At 38.8% G+C, this 26,205-nt stretch overlaps 1 protein-coding gene across 1 annotated transcript; it reads right to left on the bottom strand.

The window, feature by feature from the left end:
* Window positions 1-842: 842 nt before the first annotated feature.
* Window positions 843-26,205, bottom strand: LOC119780101 (cGMP-inhibited 3',5'-cyclic phosphodiesterase A-like). The gene is made up of 15 exons (XM_038280003.1): window positions 26,149-26,205; window positions 25,295-25,540; window positions 14,688-14,833; window positions 14,496-14,611; window positions 14,173-14,416; window positions 14,016-14,092; window positions 13,736-13,932; window positions 13,497-13,634; window positions 11,632-11,743; window positions 10,861-10,968; window positions 10,416-10,615; window positions 9,420-9,623; window positions 9,179-9,340; window positions 3,868-4,123; window positions 843-3,664 (listed from the first exon to the last, which is right to left on the bottom strand). Exons 1-15 carry the CDS (start codon window positions 26,203-26,205, stop codon window positions 3,351-3,353), a joined length of 2,577 nt encoding a protein of 858 aa, XP_038135931.1. The 3' UTR covers window positions 843-3,350.

The raw sequence follows: 26,205 nt of genomic DNA, 5'->3' as shown, positions 1-26,205 counted from the left end.
CACCGCTGTTCCTCGCTAAAGGGCTGGTTATACTTCGCACCAGTGTGTCTCAGTGAGCTTGTCGCAGATATTTTTGATTTATGCCCAATATTGAAACGTGGTCTCTGCTATGTTATTCCACGCCACAACGCAAGATGGATAATCACAAACTAGGTGTGGGTCTAGACACGGCTGAGGTGGTGAGGAAGCCGGGGCAAGTTTGTACGACAATGGAGGGACATGAGGGTGAAAAAGAGCAGAGATCCAGGTGGAAAAAGGGTCCCAGCGTTCTCACGCACCTCGCTATTCTAGCTGGTCCAACTTCACGAGCTGTTTTCCGCAATGGCGGTCATACAAACACAACAAGCCGGTAAGGTAACAAACAGGAAATACGCATGAGTAGAGCGGATGTAGATTTGACCAATCAGAGGCCTTCTGTCTGCGGTCACCTACAATTCTGGAGAGATGCAGCACAGTGTCGGCGGGGCGGGCATTCACTGCGACACACGCAGACAACCTGGTTTCTGAGTATAAATCAGCCTTAAGCCTCATTACTTGGGGCTTTTCCTCATGTTCACAGTTTCCTCAATCACCACCAATATAAATCTGTGAGGACATCAAAGGAGAACGTGAACACTACCTGTCAGGTAATTTGTTGGAAGATGGTTACTAAGGGTGCACCGATTTATCGTCCAGCCAGCCAATCGACCTGCCCTGATTTTCATAATTTTGGGAGATCAGTTATTCAGCTAATACTTACATGTGAAACAGATCTTTGGCTCCTATCTGATCTACCACTGTACATTTCTGAAAACCACCCACTATCAATTCATTAACCTTTAATTTATATTTCAGAGCAGTTATTTCACGGGCAATGATTGCATTTTTTTTTTTACCAGTAAGATAAGATTCAATAACTTGTGTGTTGTGATCCTTTATAAAAAGAAATCTGTAGCGTCAACATTGGAATGTCATACTTTTTAAAGATCAGCACTCTGTGATCAGCCAGAAACCCTTAATCAGTGCACGCCTAATAGTTACACTTAAAATACTGCTGGGTTATTTCTTAACTTCTGAAGCCAGACTCATGTTTGGACAGAGGTTTATGGAAAAACTGAGATTTGAGGAAGAGAATCAAATAGGAGTCTGATCATGTTGCATGCTAATGCTAATGTCAGTAGGTTTTGTTAGGGTTTGAATTCACACCAGAAAATAAGTTGAACTTAATCAAGCTTTAAAATTTTATTTGATCTGTACCTGATAGCCAATTTTACCAGGTAAGGCAACCTAGTGATAAATATATTCAACATTCATGCTTAGCTTTAAAGCAATGTTTTATACAGAGATTGAACTTTGTGCTGCAAAAATTAACTGTTTCTAAAAAATCCTACTGCTTTGTATGTTACACATATTATCAATGAGCTCAAGCTTTCAACATTATTGAAAAAAATGAATTACATAAATATGAAAACAAACCATTTTGTTAAATTTAATGGGAGGATGGTATGCAATTAATTCCTGCAGAGATAGCGTTCGGAGACACGGGAGATGTATGCATTTTAACCAAATGTTCTTTGCTTAATTGTGTTTAATGTTTTTAAGCATTGATGTTAGATCTTATGATGTTATAACCTAACTAGGGTTGAAACATTTTGCCAAAAAGCTAAATTGAGATTTTTTTCAACCAATACAGCAATTTCATTTAGATTTTTCTTTGCACTAACTACATGCATGAAGATGTTTCACTACAGAGTTTCAATATTTCCATGACCCTGAATGCTGCCTTTTTTAAAGTACAGACACAGCACATTATTGTTGTGTGGACGAGGGCTTAAAGTTACTTGGATCTGCTTGCTAACTCCAACCCTTCTGTGTAGCAGCAAACCCATTTTAGCTGTAAAGTGAAAAAAAAAGTGTATTTTGTTAAATTGTATTTTGTTAAACTGCAAATATATTGCAAATTCAATTAATTATCCAGCCCTAAATTTGACTCAATAGTATGAAACCAATTGCTCTATCCTGTTTTTTAAAATCAACTCAAGGCTGTTAAAGGCATCAGCATTTTTAACTAAAAGCAAAATAATTGCTCATTAGGTTGTTTATAACCCAGCAGTTTTTAGAGTGTAAAGTGTGGATGGAAGAACCTTCTCCTACAGGATCTGTGTCAACTTGAAATAAAAATGTTGCTGTAATTTAAAGTGCTTACACCTCTTATTCTGCATTTTCTCCATGCTACTATTGAGAAAAGGGCTACATATACATGCTACTTAAGTTTCCCTAACATATTTTTTATTGTTTCTTTTAAATTTATAAAGAAAATAAAAATAAAAGCTTGACTACCCTTTTTTTAAAATCTAACATCTAAACAACTTCTTGTAGGTGCACAGCGCCTCCTGGATGCCAAAAGGCCTTTCAGGTCTTATTTCTGTAAATCTTGGGTGATTTTGAGCTGAAACTTAGCAGTAGCCGCATTCACTACAACAGATTATTTTACATTCTCAAAGATTTCACCAAACTACCAACATGAGCGTTTCTTTTACTCTATTTTGGTTTCTGCCATGTTATGGGAATCTAGCCCGACATTTGTGGGTATTCAGAGGACAGAAAACAAAGAAAATAAAATAAGCAGAGCGAAATAAAAGGACAAGGATGTCAGAAGTCCTTTTGTTATTCTAAATCTGCTTTCCTGAGTTGTTCAGTCTGGTGTCTTTTTGGACTGAATAGCCAAAAAAATATTTAAAAAATGGGAGAGAAAATAAATGCTAAAACATTGTTTTCCTTGAGCTAAAATCAAGCTTTTGGAGCTACAAGGTTCTCTAACTTTTTTTCTGTTTGAAGCGTGGAATGTGAGTGTGATTGTGTCGAACTGGTCTTCTTTATTCCAAATGTCCGACAACAGATTTAGGCTTACTTTCATTCAACTGTCCTAAAGAAGGGGCTTGCTGCACGCCTTTGTCCAGCTGAGGGGGCTACACTGACTGATAATAAAGTGGGAGATTCTGGAAGAACAGTTGCTGATGCATTAGTGCACAGGGGCAGCCTGGGTGAGGGCAGGATTCCAGATCCACAGTAAAACAAGTGCTACAGTTAAAAAAACCAAACAAAATCTGAGTCCATTATTTGTAATCACTACTCTGTTTCTCTTATTTCTTCTTCTTTTGCTCATCTCCTTATCAGATATACTGGTCATGCATCATCCCAGTCCTCGACCCTGTTTTTGTTAGGCACGTTTTACCCAAAACATCTTCTACAGTGTTGTGTCAAAAAGTGATGTGCTGGCTACCGTACAAAGAGTTTAGTTAGGAAAGAATCAAACATTTTCAAAGGATGGTCAAGATTCCTGGTTTAAGAGGAGGTTCAAATCCATAATCTCATTCTGGAACTTCCTCTTTTTCTCCTGAGGTCTCTGATTGTGGAAGGACTTCCTCTTCCTCCGCTGCCTCTTCCCCTTCATCGGGGTCGTCGGCTGACTCTTCTTCTTTGCTTGCCTGCTCCTCCTCCTCCTCGCGGATTGCTGTGATTGAATCCACGGGGTTCCCTAAGCAGTTGGTATTTTCTTCTTGGGTCTCCTCGGGAGAGGCTTCGCTTGTAATGACACGTTTCCACATTTCGTGGTTTTCCAGAAGATGTTGCGTGATCTGACAAAAGACCTTCCGTCTGTGCAGCTTTTTTGTTTCCTGATGCTCTATAAAAACAAAAGGAAAACGGTCAAACATGGACTTACATACCGTCTACAAAATCCCTAGCTCTCTCAGTCATATAATAACCACATACAATTGGACTTAACCTAAGATTAAATAATTTATCATTATTTGTTTATACAAAGTTCCCATATGACAAGAAAAGCAACTAGATAATTGGAGGCAGACATATGGGAGGCACTGGAACCTGTTGAGGCATCCTCATCCGCTGTGTCCTCCTCCTCCTCCTCCTCTGTATCCTGTCCTTCCTTTTCTGCATCCAGCTCAGCCGCCTCTTCAGACGGGTCCACCCAGCGTCCTGGCATCAGAGCAGCAGAGTCGTAGGAGGAGCACAGTGGTCCCACTATGTGGGAGATGAAGGACTGTTGTAGTTTGGCAAGCTGGGGGGCAGAGCGGTCCATGAATGGGCTGATAGGAAGGCCTAAAGTGGCCTCTTCATCACCCTGAGTGGATTTGCAAAATGGTTCATATGTAAAAGGGAAAGAAAGGACAAAAATTTAGGTAATGGAATAACAACACATTAACAAATATTATTTATCAGATACGGCATTCACTAATAGAAAAACATTATAAAAATCACTTTGAAAGAGAGAAAGTAGGAAAGGAGAGCAGGGAGCCAATATTTAATAACAGTATTTAGAGCCAAGATGTTTATTGGTTTAATCAACTTAATACGTGTTATTTGAAAGTTTAATATACCACACAGCACAGTTATACTGAAATAAAAAAAAAAAAAAAAAAAAAAAAAACAGATTTATGGCAAATCTTTTACAGAGTGAACAGGTTTCATTTTAACTTCAAACTCAAAAATGAGTTTTCCCCCCACTTTTTATATAAAAAAAATGCCAATAATGCATAAAAAAGCAGAACAGAGCAATATCCACCGTTTTTTTTTTTTTTGCCAGGCCTTTTTAAACGTGTATGGATAGTCTTAAAATCTATTTAAATTTTGTTGCAGTATCATAATGTCAGCTTTTGTTAAAGAGAGAGAAATAGACCTCAAAGACCCCACAGAAATGTAGATACTGTAGCACTTCTTAACTCATTATGACCACTGCTGAGGCTTAAAACCAGAGACACTTTCACACTTTTTCAGTCAGAAATGAATAATTGAGTAATATGTTTATTTCTGATTATCTAGTAAAATTATAAACTTGACACATATAATTAATAAAATAATTTACTGAGTATATCTGAAAAGGTATTTAAAAATAATCCATAGAAGGAGAGAGAAAAGACATTCATGTAAGTGAGATATTTGATAATCCCCATAAGTCAAGAAAAGGCAGCAATATTGCTTGAGAGGTAGGAAAGGCTATTTGTGTCTTACCATTAGACATGTAACAGGAAGAGTTTGATTAACTCACTGGAACATAACTGTGACTGTTTGCTTCAGTCAGTAAGATTAAAACGGTGCTATTAGGCAATAAATACTCTAACTTGTTCTAAAGAAAAAATCAATATATGAAGAAGTATCTCATGACAAAGTGGGGAATCTAAGATGCAGTAGGCCTTTTTTCAAAGGTTCCAAAAAACTTTGTTTTAGTAATTTGTATAGCGACTATAACAGAAATACAAAATCAACCTAGACCTAAATCCTTTAAAAAACATGTGACCTGAAAAAATAAGGGTGCAAGAGAGAGGACCCAGGAAGATAGATGATCTAAGAGTCTGCAAAGAGGAATGATCTCTCCATCTCTGAGCTCCAACCTTGTGTAATTCCAGAGGACACAAGATGTCAGAATATAGTTGAAGTACTCAGAAGTGCATTACTAGCAGGTAGTTATTAGTTTTCTCTGCTTCATTAAAATATTTATTTTAAGGCTTATCAAACACCTTTATCAATAGTGCATAGAGACATGGAAATTTGGTGATAGGAATGAAATGTATTGAATAGATAAGAAAAAAAGGCTGTTCAGTCAACTGTGCGTAAGTTCTACCTATCTCTGAAATAATTTTAACACTGCTGTCAAACACTTGGATTCCCAGATATACAGCCTCCGGGTACAGTCACTGGCAAGTAGGTCAAGATGACTGCAAATAGAAAAAGAGGAGTTCAAAGTAGAACTAATCTGTAGGTATCAGCCCCGCAAATAAAACCGTCTGACAGACAAGAGATTTGCTGCAGCCGTGACGGCTCCAATCTGTACATTTGTTCCCACATGATCAAAACAAACGAAGGCATAAACAAATTTATCTGCCCTCATTTATTCCACTTAACAGATTAAACATTTGGAAACATGATTATAATTTAGTAGTCCTAATATTTCATCTGTTTCTTGTCCTTGAGATGCTTTGCATTCTTTCGTTTTTACTCATTTTGTATTTAATAAGAAAAATGAATGCATATCCCAGGAACAGTAATTGCCAATAACTTCTGTCTGATCTTTCGGAGACGGTGCTGCTGTTAAGGTATAAAACTGTGAGTATTCTCATCAGAAGGCTATTAAAGAAGTCAAAGGCTTTTCGAGACTGAGTGAAAGACAGGCTACTAAAGCTATCAAAACATGCAACAATTTACTGAAAAATAAATTCCTCCTTCAGTTACTGCAGCATCTTATTTCTCTTTGGGATCAACTAAGTATTTTTGAATCCAATCCAAAGAAATCTTTGTATCGACACAACAAAAACAGGAAATATTACAAAAAGTAGCTTTTGCACTATGGAAAATTTTACGATGGTGCAGAATTCTACTTTTATGTTTGATGCACTGATGATACTGCTTGCAAGCTGTACAAAAAGGAGGGGGTTCCTATTGCCGTGGCAACCAAAAACCTGTGTGGTGTCGGCGTGTAATGCGGGTGGGTATTGTATATATTACATCTATGCATAATGATGGCCTGCATCGGTGATAACATGTTAAAGAACAGTACAGCATGTTGTAAAACGAATGTATCTTAGGACCCCAATTGTGTGAATGTCTGTGATCTTTCTCAGCCACTCTGAAAGAGAGCTGTCAATGAGCCTGCATTGAGGTCATCCTTTCCCCTTAAAAAAAGAAAAAAAACTAAAACCCCAAATGTGCACTCTGCCTCTTTTGATGTACCCCCAAAAGATTAGAGCTCCACTGAACTCTGTTTTTTTTCCTTCCGATATGCAAGTCCCCTTTAATGTTAGACAAAGTAACCCTGTGATATGCCTCTGAAATGCCTTTATCAACACCTGCATGTTATCAGATTTTTGTAGTTTCTTTTAATTCAGTAATTACAGAGGGAAATAATACATAGATTAATAAAAAGAAAGCTCCTTGAAACTTCCAAACGAGTACATTTAATAACAGTACCGCTCCTACTAATCAGATCTTATCTTCATGGTCCAGGTGGTTTGAAGAAGGATTTGTTGCCAAGCATCCATCTACATTGATAAATTCATGAGCCAGAAAGTGTTCTCAATATTCAATTTCAGGCAGCGGCAGATGCATGCAGTTACACACAAAAGATCCTTAGTGGAGTGTCCTTAAGCACAAAGGAAGTGTAAATCCTCATTATATGCAGAGGTAGATGTTTTCCAGTTCTCTTGAACCATGATCTCCCGCAGGAGAACGGCTTGCATGAAAAGAAATATTGACTTTCCTTTATAATCTATCCTTTCTTTAGAGATATATATCCGAGCAGTTAAAAGCTTATGCTTTCATGTTTTCTATATACAGTGTAGTCCAACATAGACATTGGATTTCTTGTTTTTTGCTTGTTTTTCAAACTTAAATTTTAGAGATTTTCTGAGAAATCTAATCAAAAAGTAGTTTTAAAATCAGGATATCATTTACTCAAGGGAACCAGCTATCCATACCAACCTGTTCCTATCACAAATTGTAATTTCAAGTTCAGTTTCCATAAACAGGGCTGAATGTCTGAAATGTTAAAACTACAGAATAAATAAACCACATCAATAGAAACTCTTTGGCATCATTAAGTAGGCTAGATATGATCAAATTAACAAGACGTTATACCCTAATCTAAAGAAAATCATGAACATGAAAGAATTTAAGCCGACGACAGCTTTCAGTCTGGCAAGGGATTTATTAACCCCTTTCTAAGACTTTCAAGCTGCAATGAGCCAAAGTGAGATTAATCAATCATAAATAGAGAAAACATGGAGCACTGAACCTTGTTAGGAATGGAAAAGAACCAAATTACTATAAGAGTGTACTGATGGCATATCCAGAAGGTCCCAAAAGAACGTAGAACAACATCTAAGGCACTGAAAGCCTAACCTGACTCCGCCAGATGGATTTGCTCCGCATATCCATCTGGAAACCTTCCGTAGAAGTAATTTTGGGAAGGGGCGAAAATACTGGTTAGCTGATTGGCCTATGTTGGTGATAGACGGGCCAAATAAACCAATCAGATCAACGAAGCATATGACGTAACAGAGCGACGACGAAGAGGAGCCAATTGATAGATCAAACTCTTGCCGAAATCAGTCGGGAGAAGAGCAAAAACATATTTTCCTCTGAGAAAAGCCTCCAGAGCAGTGTTTTGCTCTTCTTTCAGTGAAGAAATACTCTGTAATTCCGATAAAACTTGCTCGATAGCCACACTAACGCTAGTTTCATTGGCTGAAGCCGCCATGTTCTTTAGACTGAACTTTCGCGCTTCTCGTTGCGTCACACCTCAACCCGCCTCAAAGCCAACGCTGATTGGACGTTCGTTTGGTGAACGGCTCCAAATTTTCTTCAACGGAGAGTCTCCAGACTGATTAGCGAGTGAGATCTTGAAAACTCGCGAGATCAGGATGGTCTCACGAGACTACTGAAAGCATCCCTTTCCTCATTTTGGGTCAGTGTTCACGACTTGGCAATTAAAGATTGGCAACCAAGACAGATTTCCAAGAAGAAAACCAAATGCCAACCAACAAGAAGACACAAGCCTATTTCACATCGGCCAAAAAGTCACCTAATTGTCACCAAGACTTGATTATTTTTAGATAATTAATTTAACGGAAAACTCTGGGTAGAATTTTTTTATATGTAATCACGAGGAAAGGCAAGAATGTAACATATTTCAGTGTTAAAATAAAATCAAAGTGCCATGAAAAAAGTAAATTGCAGTGGCTCAGAGGCAACACAAATATATAAAGAGAATGAAACTGAATCATTGACATAAGATGATTATATAAGAAAACATAAAATTATTAATAATAAAATAAAAAGATAAAATGAAAATAGACTGGAAACTTAACTAATAATATTCAGACAGCACAATCAAAGGCAACTCTTAAAAAATGCATTCCTAATCTTGATCTAAAGCAACAGAGGGTTTCAGCACTTCTACTTTTTTCTAGGGTATTTGTTCAAGATTTGTGACGCAAAATAACTTTTGTTCTGGTTGTAGGGATGCAAAGCAGATTAGAGCCAGAAGACCCTGAGAGGTCTGGGCCGTCTATACACTTACAAGCCAGGAATGTATTTTGGAGTTAAGCCATATGATAAGTGGAGCCAGTATAAATATTATATTATATATATAAAATGTATATATAAAATGTATATTTAAACTCACTTGTTCATAGAACTCATTGACAATCCCTTCTGTCCACTGCAGATGTAGCTCCTTATTCTTTAGTGGCCCATTGACATCGGCTAGCTTTATGCACATCTGGCACACCAGCAATCGGTCGTTTTCATTGGTCCAGTCAATGCCAGACACTCCTTCATCACCCACCTGAGCAAAAATGAGGACATAACGTGTTGTCTATTGATTAGAATAATGTGAGATGACAACTACAAGTTCAGTATTCTACCTTTGCATTAAATTCTGCGAGGAAGTCAAAGTGCTTTTTGAGGTCGGTGGCCAAGATTGCTTCGATGACAAGAAAACGGAACCGCTTGAACTCCACATGTTCAAGGTTGGCCAGGAAGTTAAACTCTGGTTGGGACATGAAGAGGTTCCAGGCTGCTGCAGCGTGGTGGTTTTCCAGCACCGACCTGTCATTGTAAAGAAGAGCCTACAGCAAAGAAAGAGAAAATACTTTCAAATTACCAATTTTCATTTGATGATTTACAGAAGTTTACCTAGTCTTTCATGTCATTGCAATAGAATAAAAATTTACGAGAGTTAGTCATTTAAGACATATGTAATACATTTTTTGATGACTAAAGCATTCTCATGTAATTACTTTACTATTTTTGGTTTTCACTTGTATTATGTTTGTAATAAATTAGTTAGAGAGGAAGAAATATTATTAAACATGGCTATTCTTCAGACATCATACTTTGTCAGTTTTCTCTCCCCCTGAATTCCTGTAATGGGTAAAGTATTCTATTTTATAATGTGTCATTCATTGTTTTTGCACAAGTCTGTCCCGCTTACTAAATACGTAATGTGTGACTCCAAAACTGACTGTTTCCTCGGGACATTAACAGATTTTATTTTTGTATTTACCCCCAAAGCGGATTTGTTTAATTTATAACTGCTTAGTCCGGCTAAAATAGACCTGTGGTTTATGTCAGTCAGACCTACAAAAGCCCCTTTGCGTAAAATCATGTCGGTTGTGATCACTAAAGACACTTCTGGATGTTATATATAACCTTTTGGAAGCCTATCTTTTCAAATAATACACAGACTGTGGTTTGAGATTGAACAAAGTATGAATAACTTAATTTTCTTTTTTTTTTATGAGTAAAATAAATATAAGCCAAATTTGCAGCTGTAGTTTGAGCGCTACAAAGGAGAACTTTGCTAATACTGATCTTCTAGCTGAACCTCCTCTTACTGCCAGAACACATAATTTACAAACCTGTGGTGCACTTGTTGCTACCAGAAAGGCATTTGTTCTTCCCGGGTGGTCATAATCATGCATGGCAGCAGCAACATAGAGAGCCATGAGCTCCAGAGCTGGAATCAGACCGCACAGGAAGCCATAGCCATCTTCTAGCTTAGAGCTCATCTTGGACACCAGGAACCCTGACCCTCCAGGTGTAACGCTGTTTTCCGTGTCTGAAATCACCAATTGCAAAGAGACTAATAATCAAACTGATACATTCAATCCAAATAAAAAAAAGAAACTAGCTGGAAATCTAAATGAGGCACACCTGAGTCAATTTATACTGGTATAAAACACACTAAAACCTGCTGGGTTATGTAAACAAATGTGTTGATGTTGTTAGAACCAAAGGTATGGCTGACTTAAAGCAGACGTTAAAGGCAAATGTAAAGAAGAGGGAACACTATAAGTCTATCACCAGTGTGTATCCCATTCTCCATGGGCAGGGTGGGCAGGCCCGGTACCGGCTGCGTGGTGAGGTACCACACCGCGTGCAGAACATCAGTTGCATGGATTCGGTTGTGATCTGAAAGCAGACGTCCAAATCTCATTTAGACAAAGAAGGCAGTGAGCATATTCCTGCCCATTACAACATAACATAACTTCTAGGAATGAGTCATGATTAATATTAATGAATCAAACTAGTGAGGACCTGTGAAACTGTCTATAGTCAGTAAGCTGGATAGCTTAAAACATGACAGAAGATATATAAGTAGGCTTAAGAGATTAAGAGACCAAGTAAGAACATTTGGTAAACATAAAAACATAACTTGTGAGCAGAGTAAAACAAGTTACTAAAAACTAAAAATCTTGACATTAGATTCATTGTAAGTATTGTTTAGGGGGATCTAATTTCTTGCAGTGTAATTGGACACTCAATATTTTAACAAATTAACGCCTGTTTTGGGCTTCCATTGATTTTGTATTAAATGTTTTAAGGATATCAATGCGTGAATATGTAGCTTCATGCATTAATTACTGAACTTTAAATAAAATGTTGAAAGTTCAAGTATTATCAAGCTTATGTCTGCTTCCTATTGCAAGTCAGTCAAGAATATCAAGTGAAGAAATTTTATTATATGAGCAATGGATCCACCTAGTGGCAGCTGAAGATATTGGCACACTTGTTTTGCTTTTTTTTGCTTTTTTGTGTGTTTTTTTAATGTACATGCAAATATAGCCTACTCACAAGGTATGTCCCTGTATCCATTCTCCAAGGCATGAAAGTAGTTCATAAACTCTTTAATAGGAATCTTGAATGTCTCAAACAAACCAGTGTCTTCAAATAGTCGATAGGAAACCTAAAAAATAAGAACATAATAACAGCTGAAAGCATGAGAAACCACTGCTTTAAGTAATTCAAGATCCAATCTAAAAGATAATAAACAGATCTGCAAGTTTAAAGCACTGGATACTTTTGCATTTGCATTTTTACAAAGTCGGCGTGATGGATGCAAAATGATGAGAAAAGGTCCTTAATATTAAAGGATATATTTCTTTGTTATATCACTAATATGTAAGACAATGCTACGTTTTGGAAAGGTGTAAAGTTTCACGGGTCTTAATGATCATGCTAATTTAACAATTATTTATTTCTACATGTAAATCTGCAAAGACTCTGGCCCCATACCCTATAGGAGACAGAAATATAATACGGAAACCAAGAAAGTCTTTAGTAAAAGAAAGATAAAAGGTTAAAAACTCCAAGAATGGGCCCGGAATGTTCGAATTAAACCAACAACTTTTCTCTTGTAAGACATCTACTCTTGCAGCGAAAAAGCTCCTTAATTTTTAAAAAATCTATAAAATAAATCTATAACAGGACTGATAAATTACCATTTTCCATATGATCCTGCTGAGATTGAGATATTTTACAAAGAACGATTGGAAAAGCCTTCAGTTCTCAGCTGTGTAAAGCTGTTAAGAAATACCTCAAAAGACTTGCACTAATTGTGGAATAAGGAGGTTCAAAAAAGCAATTAACACAAATATGAGCCATACATTTTAGATTAGTTTTTTTTTTTCAATAATTATAGTGTATTATTTTCCATCCAGTCATTAAGTGTTAACAGTGTTAGTCATCAAATAAGATCCCAATAAATTCAGTATTGTTTGTGGTTGCAATAAATGAGGACATTTCTTTTACTTCGGTGTGTCATTCATTTACGCCAGTTTATAATAAAAACTGTTTTTACATCCCTGCTGGTATTTGCAACATTTTTAGCTCTGTTTTTTTTTCTCTGAATCATGGATTGTTCTTTGTCAGAGATGCACATTTTGTAGGTTTCTTGTCATCCAAAAATGTTGCACCTTTAATTTAATCTGAGAATGTCCATTTTTTAACTGCCCAGTATTTCTTATTGGTGATGCAGGTTTTTCTTTTACTGTTGATTATCTTCTAATTTTAGATTCTTGTTTTTGCTCAGATTCACTCTAGACTTTTAGAGGTGTGAACCTGTTTGCCTAATGCTTCGCCACTGATACACCTGAATTACACACTGCATGATAATAAAGGATATTTCTATTTCTGTTACTACCGTATTTTCCCAACAATAAGCTGCAACTTTTTCCCACGCTTTGAACCATCCGGCTTATAAAAAGGTGTGACTTTTCTATTCATTTAACCACCAGAGGGGGAAGTCAAAATTGGAAATTAAAGAATAAGTTGTTAATTTTCATTTATCACAAGAACATAGTAGCAGCAGGCACGAAGGAGAACAATTGTCCTGAATTAGCACATTTTGCCATTTATTTGCTTCATTAAAGCTGCCGAACTTTGAAGGGACTGGACTCAACTCCTGCAGAGCTGACGAAGCCCCATCTTTCATTAGAAGCTCTTCCTGCTGCGAGTAAAAACTAACGGACGGGAGCTAGCATTCTTCTCTGTCCCAACTCCAGGGGCTATATGTAGACCACCCCCTACAAATTTGGTGGGAGAGTTTAATAGATATCAGCGTCTTATAGCCCGGTGCGGCTTATAGTGAGGTGTGCTCTGTAGTCTAGATATATGGTGTTTCTAAATTCTGTCAGACATGTTTTATTTATTTATTTTACCTGGCTGAGGATGCAGCCTGTTTTACCATTAGTCTTCTCCACAAGGCTGAAAATGGGGAAGTTCCAGTTGTTGAGTTGACTCATCAGGGGTTCCAGACCCGGCATGACTGGACTCTCCGGGGCAGACGCTGACTTGTCCTTACAGGTTAACATAAAGCCAGAGACAGCTCTTACTTTCTTTTCATGTTTGAAGGCCTTATAAATATTGCAATATTCTTAAACCCACTATAACAGCTTACCACTGGTGATGGCAGTAGAGGGTGAAGAACAATGCCCTCTGTCGGGCACTCCCTACAGCCATCCCTCACCTCAGGTGGCTTCTTGCCTCCCTCTCCCTCTTCGTCGTTTTGTGCAAAGTCGCTGCTGTCACTGTGGTTGGTCTCATAAGTGCTGTCATAGGTGCTGTCATAATCTGAGGAAGCTACAACTCTCTCTTCTGGGGATCACACAGAATCAAAAATGTGATGTTCTAAATCTTGGCTGTTTAGTCATTTCCATGCAATGTTTGTGGAGCAGTACCTGGATGGGGTATTCTGTCTGTTTTGCTGCCTGATTCTACTCCATTGTTTAGTCGATTGCTCAACGGCCTGCCGCAGCTAGAAAACAGAACAAAGACATATCGGCTTACTTTTTAAATTTAGTACCCTATAGTAGAGCACAACTGCCTGACATTTACCTGCCACAGAGTGATGGAGGCCGCCAGTGAATGGTGGTGGAGCTTGGGGCGCTCTGGCTGTGAGTTAAGGCTCTGTGATGGCTCTTAGGGGCTATAGACACAGGAACCTGTTCTGTCAGTTGCCCCACCAGCTCAGGAAGCTGCACTGAACACGTCTTTATTGTAGGGCTGGAGACAGGAGTTCCCTGAACAGGAGGAGACGGAGATGGAGAGCCCAGAGGTGACACATTGGAGGGGGGGAAACCTGGAAAAGATTGTTCCTCAGGTTAAATGGAGTCATTTAAAACATGAGCAGAAAAGCCAAGGATTGTCTACTCACACACCTGGTCTTCCCAGTGGTTTGCTGTAGAGGTGGTTGGAAGTGCCAGAGGCAGTGTAGGTAGCTGACATGGAGCGGCTCTTTGAGGTGGTTATCATCAATGGGTTGTTCCTATATTCACTGCTTTAACAAGAGGATTCAGTCAGATGGTGAAATCAAAGTAGTAACATGTCGTTTAAAGAGCTGATGTGATCACCTGTCCACAGTGGGCTTGATGCTTGCTGAGCGATCTCGCCGTACAGGGCCTGGCTCTATGGTGGGCAGGCCTGTAGCTGATGTAGTCGTGGTCCATGTTGATGAAATTCTTCTCAGCAATCCTGGCGGAAGACTCCTTCTGAGACGCTGCAGGGCAAATAAACAGACACATGTTTACATACCTGCACCTGCAGGTTATCCATGTTTCTTCTGTTGTGTTATATCACATCACTTATTGGAAAAAAACTGGATCTGTTCATTGTACTATAAAAGAGAATTAAAAGGATATAGTGATAATATCTCCATCCCATATGTTGAGTCTCTGAAAAAACTCAAGAGGATTTTCTCCAAACACAAAATCCAAGTACATTTCAAACCAAACAAGACCCTTAGACAGAGGCTGGTGTATCCTAAGGACAAAACTCCCAAAACTAAGATGAGCTGAGTGGTGTATGCATTTCAGTGCAGCGAGGATTGCTCTGATCCTTATATTGGAGAAACCAAACAGCCTCTCCACAGAGCTACCTCCTCAGGACAAGACTCTGCTATCCACCTAAACCTTAAGGACAAAGGACACTTGTTTAAGGACCAGAATGTTCACATCTTGGACAAGTGGTTTGAAAGGGGTGTAAAGGAAGCCATTTACGTTAAGAGTGAAAAACCAACATTAAACAGAGGGGGTGGACTCAGGTTTCAGCTCTCAAAAACCTACGATGCCACGAAAGAGTTGATTCCTTCCCACTATTACCTCAATCCTCATCTACATGCAGGTGGTCAAAACATTGGCCCTGTTAAGCCAGACCAATAACGACCCTAACGACTCCCTATTGCAGAGGCATGGGCCAGTTTTTGGTTAATCTGCAGACCAACAACGACATTAACAACTCATCGTTGTTAATGTCGTTGTTGGTCAAAACTGGAGAGCTCCATCAGTGGCAGACTTCTGCACCCTAAATGCACCAAGGAGCGTTTTCACAGATTGTTCCTCCCAGCAGCTGTAAGACTCTATAACCACCACGGTTCCCAACAACCTTAATTAGTTGTTACATTTATGACTTTACACAGTTTCTACCTTAGTCAGTTAAATAACATGCTGCTCTCATTCTCTGCACATCTCTGATGTTGCTGCTATTTTCACATATCCATTACTGTAAAAATTTCCACAGCTGTTATTGGTGATTTATTCCCCAGGTGGACGGTTTTTATATTCTTTATACTGTACACTTAAGTAGTACACACAGTATTTAATTGTTTTTCTTTTCACTCTTTACAATTATGTTATTCTTATACACCTTTCTAAGGTCCATATTTGTATGACTTTTTTTCTATAACGTTTTTGCTGCTCTAAACACCAGAATTTCCCAATTTTAGGACAATAAAGCGATTTTCTATTCTATTTGTTGGGATCCCAAGTCAAGTTTGTGATCTCTAGTCCTTTGTGTTTAAAGCAGTGTTTATCCAGTTTGGAATCCTGTTTCCCTTGTAAGCTCTGGATAAGCTTAACCTGCCGAGCCTGCCCTCTGAGCCAAACCTGAAGACTCTCCTCTGGATTCCCATGCCGCTCTGGACAAAGAGCTGGAAACTCAAAGTCAAGGTCTGCTCTCACGTCAGAAGCAAGACGCTGAACGGTTACTGAACTCTGCTGAACTAAACAATCTCTGGACCCAACAGTTCCTCTCTCAAAGCCAAACCCGGACTCCTCAAGGTACAAATCAGAAACTCTCAAATCTAAACTCATCGGCTTCCAAGCTAACTGAACTGTCATCCTCACAGACTCCAGTGAACCTGCCCCCAGGCCTGAACCAGTTCCTGTGTGAACTCCATGTGCTTGTGTTCAAATAAACTTGTTAAACTTTTCATCTGTTTCCGTGGTGTTCTGCATACTGGGCTTTTCTGAAACCCATCATGACACTATTCTATTCTATTCTATTCTATTAGCCGTAAGACCTAGTCCTAAAGAAGACCTTTTTGGGAGCTGAAGGAGGGGAGCATTAACGTATCTGTGAAGATTCTCAGTAATCCTGGTCATGGTCGGCACCTGAAAAAGTTCAGTCTGAACAGTGAACTGAACGTGAAGTGTTCTGGAAGATGTTTCACCTTTCATCCAAGAGGCTTCTTCGGTTCTAACTAGCTGTAGGGAGCACTGACATTAATATACTGTAGGTGTAACAAAGATTTAGGGGAAACAAAAGTTGGCTCTGATCCCTCCCACCGGCTTGGCCATGGAGGTCACCTGGGGGGTGTTAATGGTCGTTAGGGGATTCTGATGGGTTGTTAGCTCCCTCATCGAGAATGGTTTCGGTCGCATGCCTTGTTGAAGTGTGAGTAGGGTGAGAGGGGAATCATCTTGGTATTGTTCCTAAAACTGCTTTGTAGGTGGGTGTAAGGTTATGTCTATGACAACATCCTCTGTTGAGAGATGGTTTCTGCAGGTTAATAACGATGGCTTCCTTAACCCCTCGCTCATACCATTTGTTCTTCTTTGCAAGAATATGGACGTTCTGGTCCTCAAACGAGTGTCCTTTAGCCTTCAGGTGTAGGTGAACAGCTGAGTCCTATCCTGAGGAGTTGGCCCTCCTGTGTTGAACAATGTGCCTGTGTAATGGTTGCTTGTCTCTCCAATTTAAAGGTCTGTGCACTCTTCACTACACCGAAGGGCATAAACCACGTTGTCGGCCTTAATTCTGGGTTTCTTGTCTTTGGGGTGAACCAGTTTTTGTTTGAAGTGCACAGGGATCCGGTGCTAATTGAAAATCCTCCTCCAACTCCAGAGACTCCAGCAACATAGGGAGTGACAATGTTCCTTCTTCTGTTTTCTTCCTTCTCAGCAGACCTCTTTGTATTAATGGCTACGCCACACAATTTATATTAGGGTTCTGTAACCTTTACAATCCAATTAACCATTTCTCACTTAAGGCCAATAATGAACAAAACTCATTTGTAAACAGCCTCAAACATTATATGACCTTTTTTTAAAAACTAAATAAATATAAAAAATAAATATCTACCACTGGAGATTTAGCCTTTTTAACAAGCATTCCATTTCATATTTTAGGTTTTTCAAATGAAGAAAAAAACATTTTAAAAGGTAGTAAATATTTTCTCAGTTGGTTGCAAAAATATGCGGAAAACCATGCTGAAAAGACCAATATTTTTGCCAAAATGGAAAAAATACATTTATTTTATTGGAGATAAAAAGCAATTAGTCAAAAAATTAAATGCTACAATTAAATGTTAGTATATGTCATTTTAAGAGGTTAATTGGGTGTTTATCATTTTAGCCAAAGTGTGTCTAAAGAGCCACTTGTGTCTCTGAAGCCACAGGTTGCAGCCCCTGATCTTGACTGTGTAATGAGGAATGCTCAAGAACCATTTCTCTGTATACTGCCACATCTTTCAGCGTTTAAAAATGCCATAAACCCGGCCAAAACCCTTTCCTAATGCATCACAACAAAAAGACAAGAAGGTGCCTGTTTAAGCATACCCTTTCAAAGGTAAGCAAACACAAGGTGTCCACATGGCAGCAAACACATGTCCAAGCTGATGCAGAAATAAGGAGAACTCCCTGCATTGCCAAGTGCTGTTATGGAAAGCTATTATAAAAAACCTTAGGAGCATGCAAGAAAGGAAGACTTGAAATAAGGATATTACTGCTAAATTTATTCATATATAATAATATAAGGAAAGTAATTATGAAAGTACAGAAGCAGTCTAGTTTAATGTCCTATTTCTTGAAAACTTGATTTTTCTTAGATAGGTTTGGAACTAATGAGCAAGCTTGGGGTAAAATTATACTGTAGGTCAGAAACGGGGCAATTGTCTTAGCCCAAACGAGTCAATTCTGTCCTACATAAAAATTCACATTCTGCGTTAATGCAGTGCCTTTATTTGGTGTAGAAGGTTCTAAAGCCATGCATGATCCCCTTAGGGCTGCAACTAACGATTATTTTAAAAATCGATGAATCGGCCGATTATTTTTTCGATTAATCGATGAATCGGACAAAAAATATTTTTTATATTATCCTCTTTATTCCAAAATAAACATTTAAGACAGAACAAACAAGCACACAAGTACAGGTTGCTCATTAACTGTACTGGTGCAATATGAAAAATAAATGTTTGTGTTAAAACTACGGAAACTTACATGAGAAATGTAGCTGTACATCCACAAAATATAGGCTACTTTGTTTCATAAAGCGCAAAAAAGGACATTTTTGTTTTTAAAAGCCCCTAAGGGGTTCAAACAATACGTCCCCCCATTTCAACAAATGAGGGTTTTTTTAGACTAGAAGAGTTCTGCCTTTTAAGACAGGAAAGTATAGCAGTTAAAGTTGCTACTTGAGAAAATACTCAACCATAGAGATAAAAATAGCCCTGTGATTCAAATTATAAATTGTATTTGGAATAAAAATGAGAGAACTAGGGGTGCTAAAAAACACATTCTCCAAAGACAGATATTTACATGGGAATGTGGCATATTGACATATTACTGATCTTGCTAGATTTTATTCTGCTTTACTTCCATAAATTGCAGGATCTTTACTTTATCTTTGCCAGAAGATTTAAACTTTAAAAGCCTTGCCCTCATAATTTGCAAGTTAATTTATTTATAAAGAAAATATAAACGCTGCTTAAGCTAATTCAAATGAAATTAAAAGTAAAATAAGTAGCCAACCTTATCACTGTCTGTAACCTACTAACAAGGTAAGGAAAGCATCAGATGAGCTACCTGAGAAACTAACGTTACGTTTCCCCTTTAAAACGAAACAAACATGGTCGCTCACCCAGCTGATCAGCTCTCTTCACTGCCATCGAAGGCTCCAACCTGTTTTCTTTTCAGGTGCTGCATCATAACAGTGGTGCTTCCGTGTCATGTTAATTTGTTTTTACAAAAGTTGCATGTTATGACTTTATTCGCTTTACAAAGCGCAGGCTGTCTGCGAATTGAGACGCAGCTTGCATTTGCGCTATCGGTCATTAGAACAGTTGACGTTACTGCCTTTTGAAAACAGCCTTTGCTCACCTGCGGCGCTGGCTCGCTCTGCCGTATTTCTTTTCTTCCCCCGTTTCAATCAAGTGGCAGCGATGATGACGGTGGCGGATGACGCTTTAATCGCGCAACACAACTAATCGATGATAAAATTCGTTGCCAACGCTTTTAAAAGTCGATTTTTTGCGATTTTATCGATTCGTTGTTGCAGCCCTAGATCACCTTTGAAAACAGCAGAGGCTAGATTAAAAGTTATTTTATATGCAAGTTTTGTTGCTTCAGTCCAAAAACTGTATCTACATTTCTTCACTTGTTATCTAAAAAGCTCCAACCAGACACAAATTGCCCAAAGTTTCATACATCTCTCTAACACAGACTTTGTTTTCACAGTACAGATTTCCTTGTGGTTCCTAGAGTTTCTAAAAGTGGAACAGGAAGCACAGCCTGAGGGAGGTGACCTTGAGCTGTTCCTATGATACACAGCTATGGGCCTGAACTTGTGGAGGATGTCCCATGATGCACCCCCTGTTAGTCTTTTTCTTTTTTTTTTGCTGCTTTCCCATTACACATATCGTTGCCCTCGTGTCATGATCCAGCTGTGATAAGTTTGCGGGTTTTAGTTCTGTATTATCCATTTCTTTTCTGTTTACGTCCAATATTTCATATATTTTAGTCAATTTCTTGTAATTTAGATTATATGTTTAGTATATCTTTGTTTCTGTCTTATTCTCCATTATATTCTTCTCTGTCCCTCTTGCTCCAAATCACTGCTCTGATCAAGCTGCTCCTCATTGAGATTCAGTACATGTGTTAAGCATTTCAGGTCAGTCAGGCATGTCCTAAAGCAACTCCGCACTTTCCAGGTATTCTGTATAACATCACACGCTTTATTTAGTTTTCTTGCCGGCTTGAACGCCTGTGTACATTTTGAAGCATTGGCCCTGGTCAAACATTATAAAGCCATCTAGAGGCCTTTGTGCCCTCAGAGTCACACTAACCCTGCAATAAAGTCGACAACGAGCATAATTTATACAGGGAAGGGGCAGGCCTGGATAAAACCCAAAGTACCAAAAATCCCATCTCTTTGCTTCTTGTCTAGATCCCTATACCAAAAAAAGACATAAGAATGAGATTGTTTTGTAGAATCTGACAAATGTCTCATCTCAACATACATGCTGATTAAATGACACAAACCGAAGGTGTGCTGTTGACATCTCTCACTGCTTTCTCTTTAGGCATCTTCGCTATTAGTTGTGCGGTAAGAATAATTAACTATAGAATAGCTGAGGATTTATTTTGCAAATAGCAGTAAGTTACATGACAACCCCAAAGTCTAGAACATTATAAACAAGAGCCAAACACCTATGCTTCTCAAAGACAAAATGCTACACAGCTACATAAAATCAGTAACTTCTAACCTTAGATTTGGCACTGAAAAGTCTAATACTGAAAGACCAAACATTGAAAATTCAAAATTTTGTAAAATACTGTGATTTTTAGCTGCAGCATTTTCTCAATGAGGGATGATTTCAGTGTCACTGCAGTGCTCCTTCAGCTATGAAGACACTTCTAGCTGGTACTGTTATACTTAAGGCTCCTTCAAGGTCCTCAGTTTTTTCGGTAGTCCTCATTATCTACCTGGGGTAAACTAATGGAGGACTCTGGTCAGAGTGCGGCAACTCAACTACAAGTAACGGTATTAATTTTGTTATTATCTTTTAGCTATATCTATATACAGGTGCTGGTCATAAAATTAGAATATCATGAAAAAGTAGATTGATTTCAGTAATTCCATTTAAAAAGTGAAACTTGTATATTATATTCATACATTACATACAAACTCATATATTTCAGATGTTTATTTTGTTTAATTTTGATGATTACAAATGACAACAAATGAAAATCTCAAATTCATCATATCAGAAAATTAGAATATTGTGAAAAGGTTCAAAATTGATGGCCCCTGATGCCACACTCTAATCAGCTAATTAACTCAAACCACCTGCAAAAGCCTTTAAATGGTCTTTCAGTCTAGTTCTATAGGCTACACAATCATGGGGAAGACTGCTGACTTGACAGTTGTCCAAAAGACGACCATCGACACCTTGCACAAGGAGGGCAAGACACAAAAGGTCATCGCTAAAGAGGCTGGCTGTTCACAGAGCTCAGTGTCCAAGCACATTAATAGAGAGGCGAAGGGAAGGAAAAGATGTGGTCGAAAAAAGTGTACAAGCAAGAGAGATAACCGCACCCTGGAGAGGATTGTGAAACAAAACCCATTCAAAAATGTGGGGGAGATTCACAAAGAGTGGACTGCAGCTGGAGTGAGTGCTTCAAGAACCACCACACACAGACGTATGAAAGACATGGGTTTCTGCTGTCGCATTCCTTGTGTCAAGCCACTCTTGAACCACAGACAGCGTCAGAAGCGTCTTGCCTGGGCTAAAGAGAAACAGGACTGGACTGCTGGTGAGTGGTCCAAAGTCATGTTCTCTGATGAAAGTAAATTTTGCATTTCCTTTGGAAATCAAGGTCCCAGAGTCTGGAGGAAAAGAAGAGAGGCACTTCATCCACGTTGCTTGAAGTCCAGTGTAAAGTTTCCACAGTCAGTGATGGTTTGGGGTGCCATGTCATCTGCTGGTGTTGGTCCATTGTGTTTTCTGAGGTCCAGGGTCAACGCAGCCACATACCAGGAAGTTTTAGAGCACTTCATGCTTCCTGCAGCTGACCAACTTTTTGGAGATGCAGATTTCATTTTCCAACAGGACTTGGCACCTGCACACAGTGCCAAAGCTACCAGTACCTGGTTGAAGGACCATGGTATCCCTGTTCTTAATTGGCCAGCAAACTCTCCTGACCTTAACCCCATAGAAAATCTATGGGGTATTGTGAAGAAGAAGATGCAATACACCAGACCCAACAATTCAGAAGAGCTAAAAGCCACTATTAGAGCAACCTGGGCTATCATAACACCTGAGCAGTGCCACAGACTGATCGACTCCATGCCACGCCGCATTGCTGCAGTAATACAGGCCAAAGGAGGCCCAACTAAATACTGAGTGCTGTACATGCTCATACTTTTCATGTTCATACTTTTCAGTTGGCCAACATTTCTATAAATCCTTTGTTTTTATTGGTCTTCAGTAATATTCTAATTTTCTGATATGATGAATTTGAGATTTTCATTTGTTGTCATTTGTAATCATCAAAATTAAACAAAATAAACATCTGAAATATATGAGTTTGTATGTAATGTATGAATATAATATACAAGTTTCACTTTTTAAATGGAATTACTGAAATCAATCTACTTTTTCATGATATTCTAATTTTATGACCAGCAACTGTATAATATATATATAAATTTTTGAACGACAATGGAAGCATGTTAGCTATGGAGCTGGTTCAATGAAGGATCCTGAGGGAGCTTTCTGTAAAGCCCCGCCCTCTGATGCTAAAACATCACCAGCTTTTAGTGACATAAACGCTGAAGGAAATCTGCAGTGACACTAAAATCATCACTCATTACAGAAACTGCTGCAGCTAGAAATGACAGTACCATCTTAAGTTTTCACTGTTTAGAAGGAATTTTGAATTTTCTGTGATTTTTAATGATTCAATGCTTGAATTTTCAATGTCGGTATTTTCAGTGTTTGGTTTTTCAGGATTAGATTTTTCAATTCCTAATGTCAATACAAGCTGTCCCTGATTACCATAAGTAACTGAACATATGGTAGGACAGATGAAGAACAGGGCAGGTGTATGGATGATAGCAAGGACAGACACACTAAAGGATGGACAGATTTAAAGCAACTGATAACGTTTCCCTTTTTTCATGTGACCTGCTTTACTGTACAACACTGGACATTTTCAATTGAAAACATTTTTGGTGATATATCGAAATAAAACCATCTGGGATCCAGCTTGTCCATTAGAGGCACATGCAGGCAAATCTGTCAAATATTCCAAAGTCTCTCTGGATCCTTTGCTTTTATTTGTTAACAGGAAAAAAAGCTGTATTCCATGCAGGCAGAATTGCAGCACAGTGGCTATTCTGTTAAGAATAGATTTCCAACAGAAACTTTAATACTTTGGCTGCTCACCCTAAATCAATATGGGGTACATGGTGTTAACCTAAAGCAAAGATAAAGACTTTGAAGTCAGCTATTCTCAAAAAGTAATCCGTAAATATTCATAAGGTGTCCATAACCCCAATAAAACTCTTAGGACTTATCCAGATACTCTTAACAAGTGTAAGGTCTCAAGGCAAATTAAGTTTGACTTGAAATATTTATGTTTGCAAAAAAGTAAAAATAGAAGAAATCAGCAAAAAAAAGGCAATCTTTTACGGGGCAAAAACATTTTACAGCACGGTATGTGTAATTTTATATTGCTTCAGAAAAAAATATTAAATTGTCATAATTAAATCTAATATTGTAAAAACCTCTTTGTGTAGGGTTCTAAGGAATTTAAACCAATTATGATAAGAAAGCAACTGCAGCTTCCCATTTACTGCCCATCATTTAAATGCTGCGGGAATTTCCGGTACATACTCTCCTAGGGATGGGAATCGAAAACCGGTTCCTGTTAAGAACCGGTTCCGTATTTTTCGATTCCATGGCATCGTTTGGCAGCTCGCTGAACGATTCTTTTTTCGATTCCCGCAGCAACAGAGCCTAGCGCGCCGGCTCTGGGGAGCACGACTTACGTCACGTTTTTTACGTACGTTACGCAGCTTACGCAACTTACGCAAGTTACGCAAGTTGGAAGAACTATTCGAGGAGGAAGACAACGAGCTGCGGTCACTTTGTGAATCAAAGCCCCGTCTTTCCTTAGCCCAGAGGGTAGATCAGGAAATCCAGCTCTATAAAAGCTTGCCCTCCATCCCCTGCAGGGATAGCGCCACACTGTGGTGGTGGAACAAGCAAGATGTGCTGCCCTTGCTATCTGACTGGCTGAAAACTACCTCTGTGTGCAGGCTTCCTCCACCCCATCTGAGAGGGTGTTCTCCACGGCTGGAGACACCATAAGCGCTGAAAGATCCCGTATCCTTCCAGAAAAAGCAGATATGCTCATCTTTCTGCAAAAGAACTGTTAATTTTCCCTACTACTGTTTTATAATTAGTACTTTTTGTTATTTAAAATAGGTTATAATCCCATCATTTGTTATTAGACATTGTTTGTTATTAAGTTTGTTCTTGTATTCATTTTTCATTTAAACACAGATGTTACTCCAGTTTCACATTTCCTGTGGCCATCTTGATCTTGTTGATTTTGTAAGATTGTGCAATAGTTAAGTAAACAAAGTTGATTCTGATAATCAAACTGTTTGTTCTCCTTTTTCCCCCAAATTGGAATCGAAAAAAGAATCGATAAAGAATCGAATCGTTTCATAGAATCGAAAAGGGAATCGGAATCGTGAAAATCTTTTCAATTCCCAACCCTATACTCTCCTGTGAATACTTGACCTCAGGCAGCTGGTGGTCCGTAGAGGGACCCCCTACGCATGAAAGAGAAAAACTAACAAAACTCTTTGGGGCTTGTAGAATCAGACACATGCAGTGTGTTTCTGCCCTAACAAGCATCTTGTAATTCTTAAGAAGAAGCCAAATATTAACCTTTGGGATGGCCAATCTGTCTCCTTTTTCTGTTCCGTCCTCTGAGTCGGAGCAGACGTGGGGATCTGTCAGGATGCGAGGTCGATGGAGCGGCTGGATGTTGATCTGGGTGCTGAGGAGATTGCTGACAGCTTTCAGAGAGCTGCAGGTGTTCGGGGGCAGGGAGGGGTCTGCCAGCAGATCTGAGATCAAACCGTGGGCCTCTCCCATTACCGCAATGTCCACCACCACACTAGTGCCAGAAGACTGGAAGGAGAGAAAAACAAGATAAGAGTTACAAAAGCTAATTTAGTTGAGACAAAGATTTTGTTCTTTGAAAAAAACAAGAAATGAGTTTATTAGCAAACTTTTAAAGGGGTCATAGAATGAGTATATAGGGTATTTGGTTCTGGTCCTTTAGGTCACTGAATAGGGTGTGTAACATTGATTGGGCTGAAAATGGCATGTTTGCTGTTATGAGCCCTAATGCAAGCCTGGTTAAAAGCCCCAGAATGAAACAACAGGTTTTCTTCCTTTTATGTTATGCTCATGAATATTTAGATGAGCTGTGCGCTGATTGGTTGGTTTGCAATGAGCGAAGCTGCTGAGCAAAGGCGCATCATAGCAACAAGCACTTATTCACTGAAACATTGATTGTTGATATGGCAGGGTGACCAGATGTCCCTTTTTTCCCAGACATGTCCTACTTTTCATACCTAAAAAAATGTCCAGGTGGAATTTCAAAATTGTCCAGGGTTTTGGTCGACTACAGTGCAAGCATCTCACATAGTCTAAAATCTGGGATAATTAATCTAACTCGCCGGCATCCATGAACAACTATCTATATCAAGGAGACTCCCGGGAGACTCTGTTACCAGCCGCCAGCCCCCCTCCTCCGACTCTCTGCTGAGGCCCAGCAGTCGACACTTCAT

This window comes from Cyprinodon tularosa, unplaced genomic scaffold (genome assembly GCF_016077235.1).
Source record: "Cyprinodon tularosa strain WSP-4 unplaced genomic scaffold, ASM1607723v1 ctg1549, whole genome shotgun sequence".
Classification (NCBI taxonomy): domain Eukaryota; kingdom Metazoa; phylum Chordata; class Actinopteri; order Cyprinodontiformes; family Cyprinodontidae; genus Cyprinodon; species Cyprinodon tularosa.
Note: the sequence above shows the minus strand (reverse complement) of the source record. Positions and strands in the feature narration are given on the sequence as shown.

Bases quoted from the DNA above. Each gene is read 5' to 3' on its own strand.
- LOC119780101 (XM_038280003.1), bottom strand. From the start codon at position 26,205: ATGAAGTGTCGACTGCTGGGCCTCAGCAGAGAGTCGGAGGAGGGGGGC. The intron at 4,124-9,178 runs GTGAGTTTAAAT...AAATCCACTCAG, and splicing joins TCAATGAGTTCTATGAACAA to GGTGATGAAGAGGCCACTTT. The intron at 3,665-3,867 runs GTTCCAGTGCCT...TTGTTTTTATAG, and splicing joins GGATGAGGATGCCTCAACAG to AGCATCAGGAAACAAAAAAG.